General features: G+C 43.1%; 2 protein-coding genes across 2 annotated transcripts; both read left to right on the plus strand.

Annotated features, from left to right (window-relative positions):
• LOC118118123 (volume-regulated anion channel subunit LRRC8E) lies at positions 1–8,639 on the plus strand. Its single transcript, XM_035171025.2, is given in 4 exon segments — positions 1–37; positions 613–783; positions 5,352–7,452; positions 7,455–8,639. Coding segments are annotated over 3 exon segments (2,412 nt in total). The 5' UTR covers positions 1–37; positions 613–642; the 3' UTR covers positions 7,625–8,639.
• Positions 8,640–9,735: 1,096 nt separating this feature from the next.
• LOC118118122 (volume-regulated anion channel subunit LRRC8E) lies at positions 9,736–16,769 on the plus strand. The gene is made up of 3 exons (XM_035171004.2): positions 9,736–9,841; positions 10,558–10,725; positions 12,469–16,769. Exons 2-3 carry the CDS (start codon positions 10,585–10,587, stop codon positions 14,752–14,754), a joined length of 2,427 nt encoding a protein of 808 aa, XP_035026895.2. The 5' UTR covers positions 9,736–9,841; positions 10,558–10,584; the 3' UTR covers positions 14,755–16,769.
• The last annotated feature ends 2,428 nt before the right edge of the window (positions 16,770–19,197 follow it).

The following is a 19,197-nucleotide window of genomic DNA, read 5'->3' on the forward strand; positions in this document are numbered from 1 at the left end:
CCTGATCCGGACACCTGAGGATCTTCTCCGGGCTCAGGTGAGTTGAATTTACCTGCTTAAAGCAGAAAAAACACAATATGTGTGTTTCCTGTTCTGTCTGTGCTGAAACCTGAGAGATAAACTCCAAACCATTATCAAGATATATACAGAAATTAATGAACTATAGAACATGTGACTTTTATTTCACATGTATGAAGTCCAGTGTGTTTCCTGGTGTGATGTTAAACAGTTTCTCTGAACCACAAAGAATTGTATTTTTTTTAACTACATAACTTTGTATCTATCAGGGAAAAAATACCCTAAAATTATGTCAGCATTTCCTGAATGGAAGTTCTTCTCAGTTTCAGTCAGTCAGACGTTGTCAAACTAGTTTATTCACTTTGAATCCACCCTGAGCACAGGAGCAGGCTGCTCATGTATTTGAGGCCATAGATTCCTGAAGCCTGTAGTCGCTGTGTACATAATGAACCAAAACACTTACTCCTGACACATACTCTGCTTCTCTGTGCCATATGACTTTAAAGCCTTTGACAAGATGTTCTCCGGAGGCTGCACTGTGTTGAAAGCCTAATTTGGCCTCAGTGTTCACAGCCACCCGTTTTCTCTCGTCAGCGTGGAGCAGCAGCAGCCGCAGCAGCCAGGATGATCCCGGTGGGTGAACTGAAAAACCTCGGCACAGAGCCGAACTCCAAGTTTCGGGTGCTGAAGCCGTGGTGGGATGTTTTCTCAGAGTACCTGTGCATTGCCATGCTGATGATCGGAGTCTTTGGTTGCACCCTGCAGGTGAGGCATCTACAAACCAGCCCTGATCACATGCTCTCAATTAGACAGTGGCATCATGTGTATCTCCTGTACTATCGTCCTGACGGGCTTGACCTTGGAAACATGGAAGGTCGGATGGACCCTCATGGTCCTAGGGAGCTTGAGCTGCACTGCCACAGGGTTTACCACCTTTGTGATGGGGAACGGACCCACAAATCTGGGTGCCAACTTGCGGGACTCCAGGCGGCGAGGAAGGTCCTAGGTGGACAGCCAGACTCTTTGGCCAACTCTGTATTGCGGAGCTTCAGAACGGCATTTGTCAGCCACACGCTAGTATCGTCTGGAGGTGCGGAGAAGAGCCACTCGCGCTCTTCTCCAAGTGAGATGGCAGCGGCGCACCAAGGCCTGAGCAGATAACACCGTAATCTCCTCCTCAAGCTCAGGAAACAGGGGTGGCAGATATCCATAAACACACTGGAAAGGAGAGAGTCCTGTGGCTGAGACAGGGAGAGAATTCTGAGCATACTCAATCCAAATAAAATTCTTGCTCCAAAGGGAAGGATTTTGAGACACCACACAGCGAAGTCCTGTCTCCAGCTCCTGGTTGTAGCGTTCCGTCTGGCCGTTCGACTGGGGGTGAAAACCGGAGGAGAGGCTGGCTGTTGCACCGATGAGCCTACAGAACTCCTTCCAAAACCTAGAGACAAACTGGGGAGTCCATGTAATCGAAAAACATGAGACAACATAACCTCTGCCGTCTCTTTGGCAGAGGGGAGCTTAGGCAGGGGGACAAAATGAGCCATTTTAGAAAATCTGTCCACAATGGTGAGTATAACTGTGTTACCTTCTGAAGGTGGCAGTCCAGTAACAAAGTCAATGGAGATGTGCGACCAGGGTCGCCGGGGAATGGGCAAAGGGTGGAGCAAACCGTAGGGCCGCTGGCGAGAGGTCTTATTCTGGGCGCAGACGGGGCATGCAGCAATGAACTTCTGGACATCCTCCCTCAGCGTGGGCCACCAGAAACTTTGACGAAGGAGACTGATGGAGCGGGCAACCACTGGGTGACAGCTGAAGTTGGAGGAGTGTCCCCACTGCAGGACCTGCGGACGGAGAATGGGCAGAACAAAAAGACGATTCTCCGGGACAGCCTGCCGGGATTTCTGCCCCCTCCAGCGCTTGTCTGACCCTTTCAGCAATGCCCCATGTCACAGCTCCAATGACGCACGTAGACGGCAGAATGGTGGCCTGGGTTCCGGGGGTGTCTTCACGCTCAAATTGGCGGGACAGGGCATCAGCCTTGATGTTTCTGGAGCCAGGGCGATAGGACAGAGTGAAATCAAATCGATTAAAAAAAAATGCCCACCTGGCTTGACGAGAGTTTAGTCTTTTAGCAGTCCTTATGTACTCCAGGTTTTTGTGGTCGGTCCACACCAAAAACAGCTGCTCAGCCCCCTCCAGCCAGTGCCTCCACTCCTCCAGAGCCAGCTTAACAGCCAGCAGCTCCCTGTTGCCCTGTGACACCGCCAGTTCCAGGGAAACCTCAGGAGAGGTCAGATAAGCGTGGGTTAAAGGTCTGAAGGGACAAGAGAAAGTGGAGGTTCGGCTCACCAATAACCCTCTCCTTATTGATGAGCCCGGTCTTTTACCGGACATGAAGCCAAGAAATGACCCAGCATCCCGCAGTAAAGGCATCTCCCCTCCCTACGGCGGCGCTGACGTTCCTCAGAAGAGAGGGGGGTGCGCCCGAGCTGCATGGGTTCCTCCTGACCACTGGGAGACACTGTGGCGCTGTCCGCTGCCGTCACTGGAAGAGAAGAAGGAGCAGAAAGACGGGATGGCGAAGACTGCCCCCATCGGGCTGGCGGTCTATTGGTGAGTCGAGCCTTCTCCATCCTCCTCTAATGGAGTCGATTGTCAATCTTTATGGCCAGAGTGACCAGAGAATCGAAGTCGGGAGGCAGATCGAGTGGGGCCAGGTGATCTTTAATGTCCTCAGATAGACTGTGCAGGAACGTGTTAGGTAAAGAATTCTCACCCCACTCGCTCTCCGACGCCAGGGTGCGGAAGCGGATAGCATGATCAGCCACTCGACTGCCTCCCTGTCGCAGGTCCAACAGTCCTCAAGCCGCCTCTCTGCCTGGTGTACGGTGATCAAAAACCTTGCGGAGGCTTCCGCAAAACTCCTCGCTGAGAGACAGGTGTTAGATCTCTTGTCCCACTCTGCAGTAGCCCACTCTCGGGCCCTTCCTGAAAGGTGGGTTATCATGAAAGCCACACGGGAGCTCTCGGAGGGGTAAGAGTGAGGCTGCAGTTCAAAAGTCATTTGGCAGTGACAGGAAGGAGCGGCAAGTAGAGGGATTACCATCATACCCCTCGATACTGGGGAGACGGGGCTCAGGGTGAAAAACAGGTTGAGCCTCCCTGGGCTGAAGAGCAGGCTGAGCAGGTGGAGCCGAAGCAGTGGGTTTTAGGATAGCGAGCATCTGTTGCATCTGGGTGGAAAGGTCTTGAAACTGGTCTGCCATGGAAGTTTGAAAAGTGTCCTGCCTGGCGTGCAATTGCTGCACGCCACCCACAAGAGAGGACAGCTGCTGCTCATGATCGTGAAGCCTCCTCCCTTGGGCACGGAGAGCTGAGCGAACAGCGTCTTCCTCTGCTGAGTCTGTCATGGCCAGATTGTACTGTGACAGTTCTGTACAAAGCTGGGACTCAGGTGCAGAAGGAAGCACGGGAGACAAAAATACAGTTCAAAATAAAACTTTACTTCAATCCAAAGGTCATACACGGGAAGGCAGTCAGTGAAAGCAACCAAGTCCATTTAGGGAAAAAACACAAAATCCAAAATCTATTATCCAGGCAGAGTCAAAAACCGGGCAAGCAAACACGAGGAACTTAAGGCTTGAAAGCATGTGCACCCAAAGGAGACGATGACAATCTGGCAGAGGGGGAGTGGAAACACAGGGTATAAAAAAATGCAAGCTTAATTACAAACAAGGTAACCAGTCAATTGAAACGATCGTATAGTGATACATTTTTGACAATCATACCTGTAATGATACAACATGTGACAGGGACTGCATCAGTTCACATCCTCTTCTCAGACTACTGTAAAGGATGCATGAAATAATAATGGAAACCAAAGGACAAAATAAACATAACTATGCCCTGCCTCACATGTCTAACCCATCACAGAGTAAACACAATGACTTAATGTGGGTTCACAAACAACATTAGAAAAGTAACAATGCACTTCACATTCGTTCTATACAAATCCCACAAGAAAACTGCATCTCCCATAATGCCGCGGGTTGCTGCGGCGCGAATCGGCGGCACTTCAAAGGAAAACAGCAGAAAACAATGCAGCGCTAACTTTTGAAATAACTCTTAACACTCCTCACAGTACAGACCTGCGCTTTACACATTACAGCTGTCTTATATTGCTCTTTCAGAAAGCAGTCACAGTAACATTGGAACGACACTTAGAAGCGGAACGCTCCATAAACATACCTGTCTCTTTCAGCTCCAGATGCAGACAGTGAGACAGGTCCCTGAGCGGCACGTACCACAGCGCGACAGGGGGGTTCACAGACCAGAATACTGATATACAACATATTTACATGAAAATAAAAGGTACATAAAACATTACTCCTTTTGTAAGTACTGAAAAGAATCTCACAAAGATGTTAGGACTGATTTAGCCTAATCATTGGCTATAAAATAAAAATAAGAAAGTACTAGAAATACATATCCCCCCCTCCTCTCATGGTCGGCAAATGGAACATCCCCCTGAGATGATACTCACTGCAGGGTTTTTAAAGTTAGCTGGAATATAAAAATACACCATTACAAGAGGACAAGTTTAACCCTGAGTCAAGAATGTAAAATCATTGCATTATAAACAGGCACAACAAGTTTCGCTGGATCAGAAGATGAACTGTTAGAAAACACCAAAGTTGTTACATTTCATCCTCTGTGGACCGTGAATGTACAAAGTTTTATTGCAATCCATCCAAAGTGGGGGACCGTCATTGCCATACCAATAACATAGTTTAAAAACACAGTATATAATATAAACTAAAAGTTTCTATAACAGCTTCAGGACTAATTGATACACGTTCTTAACATCTCTATATCTCTACTCTATCGGCTTTTTGTGTTAAATTTACACTAAAATGTAATTGTGAGGATTTGTAAATTACAAGTTACAGTAGATTTTCTCTACATTTACTTAAATGTATTTCAAAACCCCTTTCTTAAAGATTCTCTGTGTAGAATTTAGTGACATCTAGTGGTGAAGTTGCATGTTGCAGCTGAATGTGGGCCTCCTCTCTTGCTTTACCTGGCTTTGTTAGGGGGCGTGCCAGACCAGCAGTTAGACGTGCATTATGCAAACATGCGCCATCACAATGGCCTCACATGTGAAAGTATCGGCCAGACTACTGACAAGTCATTTCAGGAGCAGTGCTTTCTGTGTGGGAGAGGACATGTTTATTGTGGTCCACATATACATATTTCTAATTTCACGGTACAATTATAAATACTTGCTGTCTGCTCCCTTATTAATTAATTCATGCATCTATTTTCCACAGCTCTCTCAAGACAAGATTTCATGTCTGCCCAGTCACTTCACCAGCCCAACGCCAGAGGCAATCGACTGCAGCCACATCAGCACTTACGCAGAGAACAAGACAAGGCAGCACACACTGGTGAAAAATGCAAGTCCCATCATTTGGGAGGTGACCGGCCACAATAACAACCTGGAAAACTATCAGTATTTGTTTGTTAATCACTATTGCTACGAGAGGTCCGTCCACTGGTACGCAAAGTACTTCCCCTTCCTCGTCCTGATCCACACTGTGATCTTCATGGCAGCGAGCAGCTTCTGGTTCAAGTTCCCCGGGACGTTTTCTAAGATTGACCTCTTTGTGACCATCCTTGTGAAGTGCTTTGACTCCCCGTGGACCACGAGGGCCCTGAGTGAAGTGTCGGAGGAAAGAGGAGAGGAGAAGATGGTCATTTGGAGGAGGAACACCACCTCAAAGGAACACGCGGAGCAACGAGAGGTGGAGGAGGAGACCACAGGGCTTCTTCGCTCCTCGTCTGTCAAGTCTAATCCAGAAAAGAAAACCCCAGAGTCTCCGTCTACCCCCTCCGTCCTGGACAAGAAGGAAGGCGAGCAGGCCAAAGCTCTATTTGAAAAGGTAAAGAAGTTGAGGACTCATGTAGAGGAGGCAGACCTCTTGTATGTCATGTATGTGCTACAGACATCAGTCAAGGTCTTTAAGTTCCTTTTGATCATTATCTACACTGCAGTGATGGCACCAAACATTGAGATTGTAGTGCGCTGTTACGTTCCTCCTGAACTGACTGGTTTTGACATTTATTGCTGTAACCACAACAAAGCCCATCTTTTCTCCAAGCTTGCTTATTGCTACATCTGCTTTGTGGGAGTGTATGGTCTCCTGTGCATCTATTCCCTCTACTGGCTTTTCCACCGGCCACTCAAAGTGTACTCCTTTGAGCATGTCAGACTAGAGACAGGTATTAACGATATACCAGATGTAATGAATGACTTTGCGTTCCTCCTGCACCTTGTGGACCAATATGATGCCCTCTACTCTAAGAGATTTGCCGTCTTTCTTTCTGAGGTCAGTGAGAGTCGTCTCCATCAGCTCAACCTCAACCACGAGTGGACCGCCAAAAAGCTACGCGAGCGTCTTGCCAAGAACACGAGTAACCTGTTGGAGCTGCACCTGTCGATGTTGCCGGGGCTTCCCGACACCGTGTTTGAGCTGTCTGAGTTGGAATCACTCAAACTGGAGCAAGTTAAAAACATTACCATCCCACTGAGTGTGGCAAAGCTAGACTCTCTCCGGGAGCTGTCGCTGCTGTACTGCCAAGCAAAGCTTCAGCTGCCTGCCCTGAACCACCTCAAGGAACATTTGAAGGTCCTTCGTCTATCTTTTGAAAATTTAGATGAGGTACCTTTGTGGATGTACACCCTGAGTGGCCTGGAGGAGTTACATCTGAACAGTCCCTTAACTGAGGCGTCCAGAAGTGCCACTCTCGACTCCCTTCGAGACCTTCGAGCTCTGAGACTCCTCACTTTCCGCTCCAACCTTTCAAAGATCCCGCCCAGCGTAGGGGATGTAGCAGTGCAGCTGCAGAGGTTGTGCATCTATAATGAAGGTGTCAGACTCCAGGCGTTCAGCAGCCTGAAGAAGTTAACCAACCTGCTTTCACTGGAGTTAGTGGGCTGTGAGTTGGAGCGCATCCCAAGTGCTGTCTTCAGCCTGAACAATCTACAGGAGTTGGACCTGAAAGACAATAAACTGACCACTGTGGAGGAGATACTGAGCTTACAGCACTGTCGCCAGTTAGTGACCCTGCGACTGTGGCACAACAAAATCACTTACATCCCCGATCACATCAGTAAATTGCACTCCCTAGAGACGATAGATGTCAGCTGGAACAAGCTGAGGAAGCTTCCCTCTCGACTGTTTTATTGCACCAAGCTCAGGCACATAGATGTTTCCCACAACCAGCTGACTTCTCTTCCTCCTGAGGTGGGCATCCCACAAGGCCTCCAGTTCTTCTCCGCTGCTTTCAACTCTTTAGAGACGGTGCCTGAGGAGCTGTTCTCCTGTAAAAAGCTAAAGACGCTGGCTCTTGGAAACAACTGCCTGTCAGACAAACCTTCGGGGCTAAGCTGGCCCGGCTGGAGATTAAGGGGAATCGTCTGGAGTCTCTTCCTCTGGAGATAGCAGACTGTCCCCTTCTGAATGTCAGTGGGTTGATAGTAGAGGACAACCTGCTGGATCTGCTGCCACCAGATATGCGAAGCAGGCAGGCAAAGAGCTAAGTTTGTAGAGCTAATCTTCTCTCAGTGGACTATCATGGTCGATGAAAGGCTGACACGGTAGAAGGTCATGGAAAATTTGCAGTTTGTTGATGTGTAGTACTAGAGGGAATGTTATCCTGTCCAGGATTTCTTTACACTTAAATTTGATCACAAATGTCAGATATTGTGTCGGCTCATGTGCAAGCCAGTCATGTTCCCTTGTGGATCTCAATTTCAAGAATCTCATTATTTGAGATATATAAAGATAAAAGGAGGGAGCATTTTTCAATCTTAAATATGGATCAGGCTGAGACAAGAGAAAGGCTTTTTCTCAGGAGCTAAATTTAAGAGGTATGAGAAGTCAAAATCTAATATCTGATCTTAAATTAAAGGTTCACCCTCCCCTTCCAAACATGAAAGAGAACGTGTGTTCCGGTGTTTGGTTTGTCCAGTTAGGACTATTGTAAAAAACATAGCGGCCTCTGTAGAGAGGATCCTTTCCCGACATAAATATAAAGTATTTAAATATAAAGGGCCCATTCTAGGGTAAAGAAAACAACAATTCATACAATTTAGATTATTACACACGAGTGAAAACATCTCTAGGATTATTTAATACTCAATATTTGCCTTACATACTGGAAGATTAAACATTTTAAGCTCAGCTATGTCTAGGATAAACAGGTAGGACAAAGAGGGGATCTGGAATTTTCCTTTCCTCTGCAAGAAAAACCATCACTAAATCCACAAGTGAACTTGCAAAAAAAAAAAGAAACTTTTTTATAACATGTACTGTATGTTTCAATTTACGTCAGATGAATGTTTCTGAAATATTTGTATGCATTTTCTAAAAAATACATTTTACAAGTATTTTACGAAGGTCATATGTGTCCTGTAAATACCATACTGTATTTTTTTTTTTTTTTAAATGGTGCATATTGCACATTATTGTAAACTTTATTATAAATACAGAGTCAGGCTGATGTTATGTGTAATAATTAGCATTAATAAAAGAAAGACCTTGTAATTGTAATGAGCCAACGTTTTTATTCATGCTTCTCCCTGCACAATATTTAGTGGGTTCCCTCAGAGCCAGAGATTAGTAACTGTGCTGTATCCTGTTGAACAGGTTCATACAGCATTGAGCTGCGTTTCCCACAGTGTGGTGGCTCATGTTGCTGCCTTTCAGGCACCAAACAAGCAGGAGGAAGAAAAAAGCCTTTCAGCAGCAGAACTCCTAAACTCCTCTGTTTACGGATTCTGTCCAACGGGGGGAAAGACTGAATTCATACAGATGAGTATGAATCAGGTAAAGGTCAAGTCAACATAATATTCAGCATGAAAAGCAGGTCTGAGTAAATAATCATATAAAGCAAGAGAAAAGACAAAATATCAGTCTTAAGTTGTAAATAATTGTTCTTATTTATATTTAAGAACAATTAAATTAAAAATACTTTAAAATCTAAATAGACAAAATACCAATATATTAAAAATATAAATAAATATATTATATTTACAGTAAATTATTAAAATACTTCTAAAACTACTCATCCCCCAATAGGAATAATTCGAGGGGAGCAGGACAGCAAAGCAAAGTGCAAAGACAATTCATCCTTACACATAAAAGACAAGACTAAATACTAACAAAGCTAAATCACAAACAAACTAAGAGAAATACAAAAAATGTTACATTAGAAAATGAGAGGGATTAGAAAGGGATGAGGTTCAAGTGCAACAGGCCAAACGTTGAATTTGGTAATTACATGATGTGATTTTATTTTGATCGTTTTATCTGTTCTCTATTGCTGTGTGGGGTTCAAATTCCTTTTAAATTGTTTCGTATTGTTTGACTTTTAATTTTTTCCTATTGTTTACCTTCAATTTTGTATTTTTTACTCGTAAAGCACCTTGTAACTATATTTTGATAGGTGCTTTACATTATTATTATTATTAGTAGTAGTAGTAGTATTGTTATTATTGTTATTATTGTTATTATTATTATTATTATTATTACTTAACATCAACATAATCGATTTTTCTTTTTGTTTCTCATCGTTGGTAAAGTTAGCTCTCACGGGTACTGTACCGGCCTTTCAACGACACGGGGCTTTATTTTGAAGGGGGATGTGCTGTGTTGTTTCTCGGTAACTTGACACCGGTGAGCTCGTGTTCAACTATGAGAAGTAGAGTTCCGATCCTGATCCTGACCGGACACCTGAGGATCTTCTCCGAGCTCAGGTGAGTTGAATTTACCTGCTTAAAGCAGAAAAAACACAATATGTGTGTTTCCTGTTCTGTCTGTGCTGAAACCTGAGAGATAAACTCCAAACCATTATCAAGATATATACAGAAATGAATGAACTATAGAACATGTGACTTTTATTTCACATGTATGAAGTCCAGTGTGTTTCCTGGTGTGATGTTAAACAGTTTCTCTGAACCACAAAGAAGTAGCTGTGCTCACAAACATGATTAAAAAGTTAACTGCACTTGTTCGTCCATTGTTGTGTAACTTCTAGACATCAGCATTTAAACAGGCTACTTTGATACTTTTAATGTAATTACATTTTTTAAGATTTTCCACATATATTGGATTTTTTAACTACATTACTTTGTAAATATCAGGGGAAATATACCCTAAAATGATGTCAGCGTTTTCCTGAATGGAAGTTCTTCTCAGTTTCAGTCAGTTAGACTTTGTTGTCAAACTAGTTTATCCACTTTGAACCCACCCTGAGCACAGGAGCAGGCTGCTCATGTATTTAAGGCCATAGATACCTGGAGACTGTAGTCGCTGTGTACATAATGAACCCCAACTCTCACCCTTTACACATACTCTGCTTCTCTGTGCCATATGACTTTAAAGCCTTTGACAAGATGTTCTCCGGAGGCTGCACTGTGTTGAAAGCCTAATTTGGCCTCAGTGTTCACAGCCACCCGTTTTTTCTCGTCAGCGTGGAGCAGCAGCCGCAGCAGCCAGGATGATCCCGGTGGGTGAACTGAAAAACCTCGGCACAGAGCCGAACTCCAAGCTTCGGGTGCTGAAGCCGTGGTGGGATGTTTTCTCAGAGTACCTGTGCATTGCCATGCTGATGATCGGAGTCTTTGGTTGCACCCTGCAGGTGAGGCATCTACAAACCAGCCCTGATCACATGCTCTTAAATGTTTATTTTAGCCTGTTTAGTGACATGGTCATTATTAACCAATGACAGCCTGACCTGCCCAATTAGACAGTGGCATCATGTGTATCTCCTGTACTATGTGTAAACAACAAGCTCTTGACCTCCACGTCAGGCGGAAACAAAGACAGAGACTAAACTAACTTGGCTCTCCTGACCCACTTACTGTACATTCAGATCTCCAACTTGCTCCTTAATGTGTCTCTCACCACCTGCTTATTATTTCTGTGTCACGTTAATATAGCACAGAAGAAAAGCGTTACAGACTTGTCATCTTCTGTTACTCGTTCCTGTGTTTCATCAACACGCTGTCTCAGTGAGGAAGGTGCGTGTGTTGCTCAAGAGCCTAACTTTACTGAGGCAAAGGACTAGTACAAAGGAATCGTCTATAAGAGGACAAGTTTAACCCTGAGTCAAGAATGTAAAATCATTGCATTATAAACAGGCAAAACAAGTTTCGCTGGATCAGAAGATGAACTGTTAGAAAACACCAAAGTTGTTACAATTCATCCTCTAAGGACCATGAATGTACAAAGTTTTATTGCAATCCATCCAAAGTGGGGGACCGTCATTGCCATACCAATAACATAGTTTAAAAACACAGTATATAATATAAACTAAAAGTTTCTATAACAGCTTTAGGACTAATTGGTACACGTTCTTAACATCTCTATACCTCTACTCTATCAGCTTTTTGTGTTTAATTTACACTAAAATGTAATTGTGAGGATTTGTAAATCACAAGTTACAGTAGATTTTCTCTACATTTACTTAAATGTATTTCAAAACCCCTTTCTTAAAGGTTCTCTGTGTAGAATTTAGTGACATCTAGTGGTGAAGTTGCATGTTGCAGCTGAATACCCCTCAGCTCACCCTCCCCTTCCAAACATGAAAGAGAACCTGTGGTAGCCTTCAGTTGTCATAAAAACTCAAAATGTGTTTAGTTTGTCCAGTCTGGGCTACTTTAAAAAACATGGCGGCCTCCGTAGAGAGGACCCACTCCCGATGTAAATATAAAGTATTTAAATATAAAGGGCCCATTCTGGGGTAGAGAAAACAACAATTCGTACAATTTAGATGAAACACACTAGTGAAAACATCACTAGGATTATTTTATATTCAATCTCTTCCACTAGATCCCTTTCACCTAAATCTTTCATACTGAACCTTTAAAGAAGAGATGTTATGCTTAAATTCAGGTTAATGATTTTAATTTATTACTTGAACAGGTTTACAGGCTCTAATGTAAAACCACTTTCCTCACACTGTCCATTGCTGCAGTTCCTCTTTTCATGCTTGGTTTTACTTCCTGTCTCTTTAAGACCCCCTCCCAATAAAGCCCAGTCTGCTCTGATTGGTCAGCTTGTCCACTCATTTGTGATTGGTCAATGACTTCCATTGCGGAAAGGAAATGTGGGCCTCCTCTCTTGCTTTACCTGGCTTTGTTAGGGGGCGTGCCAGACCAGCAGTTAGGTGTGCATTATGCAAACATTTGCCATCACAATGGCCTCACATGTGAAAGTATCGGCCAGACTACTGACAAGTCATTTCAGGAGCAGTGCTTTCTGTGTGGGAGAGGACATGTTTATTGTTGTCCACATATACATATTTCTAATTTCACGTTACAATTATAAATACTTGCTGTCTGCTCCCTTATTAATTAATTCATGCATCTATTTTCCACAGCTCACTCAAGACAAGATTGCATGCCTGCCCAGTCACTTCACCAGCCCAACGCCAGAGGCAATCGACTGCAGCCACATCAGCACTTATGCAGAGAACAAGACAAGGCAGCACACACTGGTGAAAAATGCAAGTCCCATCATTTGGGAGGTGACCGGCCGCAAGAACAACCTGGACATCCATCAGTATTTGTTTGTTAATCACTATTGCTACGAGAGGTTCGTCCACTGGTACGCAAAGTACTTCCCCTACCTCGTCGTGATCCACACTGTGATCTTCATGGCAGCGAGCAGCTTCTGGTTCAAGTTCCCAGGGACGTCTTCTAAGATTGACCTCTTTGTGACCATCCTTGTGAAGTGCTTTGACTCCCCGTGGACCACGAGGGCCCTGAGTGAAGTGTCGGAGGAAAGAGGAGAGGAGAAGATGGTCATTTGGAGGAGGAACACCACCTCAAAGGAACACGCGGAGCTACGAGAGGTGGAGGAGGAGACCACAGGGCTTCTTCGCTCCTTGTCTGTCAAGTCTAATCCAGAAAAGAAAACCCCAGAGTCTCCGTCTACCCACTCCGCCCTGGACAAGAAGGAAGGCGAGCAGGCCAAAGCTCTATTTGAAAAGGTAAAGAAGTTGAGGACTCATGTAGAGGAGGCAGACCTCTTGTATGTCATGTATGTGCTACAGACATCGGTCAAGGTCTTTAAGTTCCTTTTGATCATTATCTACACTGCAGTGATGGCACCAAACATTGAGATTGTAGTGCACTGTTACGTTCCTCCTGAACTGACTGGTTTTGACATTTATTGCTGTAACCACAACAAAGCCCATCTTTTCTCCAAGCTTGCTTATTGCTACATCTGCTTTGTGGGAGTGTATGGTCTCCTGTGCATCTATTCCCTCTACTGGCTGTTCCACCGGCCACTCAAAGTGTTCTCCTTTGAGCATGTCAGACTAGAGACAGGTATTAACGATATACCAGATGTAATGAATGACTTTGCGTTCCTCCTGCACCTTGTGGACCAATATGATGCCCTCTACTCTAAGAGATTTGCCGTCTTTCTTTCTGAGGTCAGTGAGAGTCGTCTCTATCAGCTCAACCTCAACCACGAGTGGACCGCCAAAAAGCTACGCGAGCGTCTTGCCAAGAACACAAGTAACCTGTTGGAGCTGCACCTGTCGATGTTGCCGGGACTTCCTGACACCGTGTTTGAGCTGTCTGAGTTGGAATCACTCAAACTGGAGCAAGTTAAAAACGTTACCATCCCACTGAGTGTGGCAAAGCTAGACTCTCTCCGGGAGCTGTCGCTGCTGTACTGCCAAGCAAAGCTTCAGCTGCCTGCCCTGAACCACCTCAAGGAACATTTGAAGGTCCTTCGTCTATCTTTTGAAAATTTAGATGAGGTACCTTTGTGGATGTACACCCTGAGTGGCCTGGAGGAGTTACATCTGAACAGTCCCTTAACTGAGGCGTCCAGAAGTGCCACTCTCGACTCCCTTCGAGACCTTCGAGCTCTGAGACTCCTCACTTTCCGCTCCAACCTTTCAAAGATCCCACCCAGCGTAGGGGATGTAGCAGTGCAGCTGCAGAGGTTGTGCATCTATAATGAAGGTGTCAGACTCCAGGCGTTCAGCAGCCTGAAGAAGTTAACCAACCTGCTTTCACTGGAGTTAGTGGGCTGTGAGTTGGAGCGCATCCCAAGTGCTGTCTTCAGCCTGAACAATCTACAGGAGTTGGACCTGAAAGACAATAAACTGACCACTGTGGAGGAGATACTGAGCTTACAGCACTGTCGCCGGTTAGTGACCCTGCGACTGTGGCACAACAAAATCGCTTACATCCCCGATCACATCAGTAAATTGCACTCCCTAGAGACGATAGATGTCAGCTGGAACAAGCTGAGGAAGCTTCCCTCTCGACTGTTTTATTGCACCAAGCTCAGGCACATAGATGTTTCCCATAACCAGCTGACCTCTCTTCCTCCTGAGGTGGGCATCCCACAAGGCCTCCAGTTCTTCTCCGCTGCTTTCAATTCTTTAGAGACGGTGCCGGAGGAGCTGTTCTCCTGTAAAAAGCTAAAGACGCTGGCTCTTGGAAACAACTGCCTGTCATACCTAAGCCCTAGCGTGGCCAACCTGGCTCAGCTGGCCCGGCTGGAGATTAAGGGGAATCGTCTGGAGTCTCTTCCTCTGGAGATAGCAGACTGTCCCCTTCTGAATGTCAGTGGGTTGATAGTAGAGGACAACCTGCTGGATCTGCTGCCACCAGATATGCGAAGCAGGCAGGCAAAGAGCTAAGTTTGTAGAGCTAATGGACGCATCTTCTCTCAGTGGACTATCATGGTTGATGAAAGGCTGACTCAGTAGAAGGTCATGGAAAATTTGCAGTTTGTTGATGTGTAGTACTAGAGGGAATGTTATCCTGTCCTGGATTTCTTTACACTTAAATTTGATCACAAATGTCAGATATTGTGTCGGCTCATGTGCAAGCCAGTCAAGTGCCCTTGTGGATCTCAATTTCAAGAATCTCATTATTTGAGATATATAAAGATAAGTGGAGGGAGAATTTTACGATCTTAAATATGGATCAGGCTGAGACAGGAGCTAAATTTAAGAGGTATGAGAAGTCAAAATCTAATATCTGATCTTAAATTAAAGGTTCACCCTCCCCTTCCAAACATGAAAGAGAACGTGTGTTCCGGTGTTTGGTTTGTCCAGTTAGGACTATTGTAAAAAACATAGCGGCCTCTGTAGAGAGGATCCTTTCCGAACGTAAATATAAAGTATTTAAATATAAAGGGCCCATTCTAGGGTAAAGAAAACAACAATTCATACAATTTAGATTATTACACACAAGTGAAAACATCTCTAGGATTATTTAATATTCAATTTCTGCCTTACACACTGGACCTTTAACATTAAACATTTTAAGCTCAGTTATGTCTAGGATAAACAGGAAGGACAAAGAGGGGATCTGGAATTTTCCTTCACTAAATCCACAAGTGAACTTGCAAAAAAAAAAATTTTGTACTGTAAGTTTCAATTTACGTCAGATGCATGTTTCTGAAATATTTTTATGCATTTTCTAAAAAATACATTTTACAAGTATTTTACGAAGGTCATATGTGTCCTGTAAATACCTTACTGTATTTATTTATTTTTTAAATGGTGCATATTGCACATTATTGTAAACTTTATTATAAATACAGAGTCAGGCTGATGTTATGTGTAATAATTAGCATTAATAAAAGAAAGACGTTTTTATTCATGCTTCTCCCTGCACAATATTTAGTGGGTTCCCTCAGAGCCAGAGATTAGTAACTGTGCTGTATCCTGTTGAACAGGTTCATACAGCATTGAGCTGCGTTTCCCACAGTGTGGTGGCTCATGTTGCTGCCTTTCAGGCACCAAACAAGCAGGAGGAAGAAAAAAGCCTTTCAGCAGCAGAATAATAAGTGTCCACTCCTCCGTTTACGTATTCTGTCCAACGGGGGGGAAAGACTGAATTCATACAGATGAGTATGAATCAGGTAAAGGTCAAGTCAACATAATATTCGGCATGAAAAGCAGGTCTGAGTAAATAATCAATAAAGCAAGAGAAAAGACAAAACATCAGTCTTAAATTGTCCTAGATTAGCGACATGTTTTACAATGATGTCTGTGGTGAGGAGTGATGCTCTTTATTTCAACATATTATGTAAGGGATTACATGTTAAAAACTATATTGTAAATTTTCCACATATAATCTTAAGATTTTAGAGGTTTCTGTAGCTCGACTGAAGGTCCATCTAGTTACTTGTTTTAGTTTTGGGGTTTAAAATGCTTTAAATTGTATATATTTTACTGAGTGATTTTCTCTCTCTCACACAAAGAAATACTTTCATGTTTTTCTTTCTCCCTATGTTCATACGAGCAGTATCTCTGTCCCAGACTCAGATTTGCATTTCACATCTCTCAGGACGTCCACCTCTCTGCCTGAACTGCTCTGCCGTCATGTCCTGGCTTGCACGGTAACAAAATGGGATCCTGTCAGCCGGGTTACAGACATACCACAGTAATGTTTGAGCGTACACTGACCTGCCCACTCTGCCACACACCTCCATGACAAACTGTTCATTTCTTTCACATTTCGTCATTTATGGATTTGAATGCTGAACCTTTTCAGCAAAAGAGAGAAAGAGGCAGATTGAACTGTGGGATTTTCTAGAGGTTCAGAACTGCATGACCTTATATAATCCTTTGTCTTTCATTTCCATATATTTTTTTGAAACAGTGAAAAAGTTTGTATGATGATTAAATGATTATTAGAGTGACCAAATTATCACTGTTGTCAGTATTATCGTACTATTGTTGAAATGTGCAACATTAACATTGAAGAAGGAAGGTTGTAGCTTGTTAAGAAGTCAACTCAGAATATGTGATAATGTTGAAGACAGCATGTTTAATATCTGTGTTTTCAAAGGTTCAGTTCCCCTTGACAGCAAAGTAGCCTGACTCAAGTATTGAGTTCAATGATTTACTCAACTTCACACAAATTCAAACAATGATTTTGCATCGTTGAGCAGGAAAGTCCAACAGAAGAAGGAAGTAAATTGCTTTAAACAGCAGTGTTTTGTCTACCATTGTTGATGCTGGAGCGTGATCAACCAAATCACCATGGTAATAACGGTCGTTTAGGATTTAAACTGTAAAATTAACCGTCTGTAATTGTATCACTGTACACTGGTATCCAAGTCCATAATTCATAAGATGTTTTATAGTATTTTACCACTGTCTTTATATATTGATATGGCTGATATGAGACCTCTAAGAAAGCTTAAGTGATTGTTTTTGTTTTACTTTTAATAGAGTGCATGTGCAGTAAAGTGTGTTTTGTACTCTACTTCCTCAGCGCGCTCTCTGTGAAACTATTGTATGTTGAGATCAACAGTCCTCATAAGTTTGGCAGACGTTAATATAGCAAAGTGAGAAACTGACAAACACAAACAAGGCACAGTGTTAATCTAGCAGGTAATAAAAATGCAAATTAAAGAGCCAGTGTGTAAGATCTAGGAGAACTGGATCTATTGGCAGAAATTTTATATAAAATGATCCTAATGATGTTTTCACCTGTGTCATCATCTAAACTGTACAAACTGTTGGTGAATGGGTCCTTTATATTTTAAAACTTCATATTTACATCGGAAACGGTTCCTCTCTACGGAGGCCGCCATGTTTTTTACAATTGTCCAGACTGGACAAACTAAACACCTTTTGCGTTTTTATGACAAATGAAGGCTACCACAGGTTCTCTTTCATGCTAGGAATGCAACTTTACCACTAGATGGCACTAAATTCTACACACTGAACCTTTAAGTTAGTTTAAATGTAACTAATTTCTTTCTTTTCAGGCCTTAGGATAACAAACAGGTAAGTAAACATTAAGAACAGACTACATTTATACAACTATTCAAATTTGTATTTCTGTCAGTCATTCAACCACAGTAAGTATCATATCATTGAACAAAAAAGAATAATCAAAGAGGTGAGTATGAACTGAAATTTGCTGCTTTATATTTGATAGCATGTGAATATAAACTGAAAAAAATTGTGTATATTTTACAAATAAGGGACATCATTTTTTCAAAGAATTATATAATTAAATCATAAAAAATCTGGTCCAACAAAACTTACATCTAAAAGAAGGTACAGTAACAGATGCCAGTGGAATGTCTGGGCTTCACTTGCACAATGTCGCGCCCTGTGTGCTGACAACTAGGGCAATACATCATTTCCTGTCTAGCTTCTTCTGTGGGTCAAAATCTACAATTTACAATACATAATTTCAGCACCAGAAGGAGTTTCTGTCTTTTGGTTGTAGCACATCATTACCTCCAGTGAGGAGGTTATGTTTTCACCCCTGTCCCTCTTTGTTTGATTGTAAGCAAGATTACACAAAAACTATCTGACGGATTACAACGAAACTTGGTGAAAGGATGCGATATGGGTCCGGGAAGCACCTTTTAAATCGTGGTGTGGATTCGGATCAGGGGACGAGATGGGGCTCTTTTCAACATTTTCCTTTATTTGCTTGAGAGTAATTCATGGATCTTGATGAAAAAATCAGTCAAGTTAAGGGGACTGATATTTATGAGTTGTTGCAGATCCAAATAAAAAATATGGATCTAGAGAATTTAACTGTGGTTTTATAGGGAGATTGTTGGGCCTTCATGATCTCCATAGTGACAATGCAATGTGGCTTCAGCGAAGAAATAAACCCATCAAAACCAAAATAATTCCAGACTAAAAATTCAGTTTAAACTGTTATAAATGGGATGCTCTCAGTCAGACAAATGGGTCATAGAGGTCATGTCTTTTTCATTGTCTTCCATCTCTGATAGAGACAAAGGCTCTTATCACACCCTTGACTTAAGCCTTATTTAGCCACATTCTTATCACCATGTATTCACACACATCTGTACGCTCGCCCACGTGAGTGTGAGGGAGTGGCCACACACTGTTTTCTCTTGTCTACTCCTGCTCTTTGTTGCCGCTTGTGGAGTTATCTCTCTGACAACCTGCGGAGCAAAACCAACAACAACAGTGTTTACACAGGGAGTTTTCACACATCGCACAACACAGTCACAAACACACCCACAAGTGTACACGACAAAGACGTCAGGCTGGGTGCACGTCGGCCTGAGTCTGTAATTTAACACAATATTCTAATAACAACAGTTTTATGACTGATTTACTCAGTGG

The sequence above is a fragment of the Hippoglossus stenolepis genome, chromosome 2, assembly GCF_022539355.2.
Source record: "Hippoglossus stenolepis isolate QCI-W04-F060 chromosome 2, HSTE1.2, whole genome shotgun sequence".
Taxonomy (NCBI): domain Eukaryota; kingdom Metazoa; phylum Chordata; class Actinopteri; order Pleuronectiformes; family Pleuronectidae; genus Hippoglossus; species Hippoglossus stenolepis.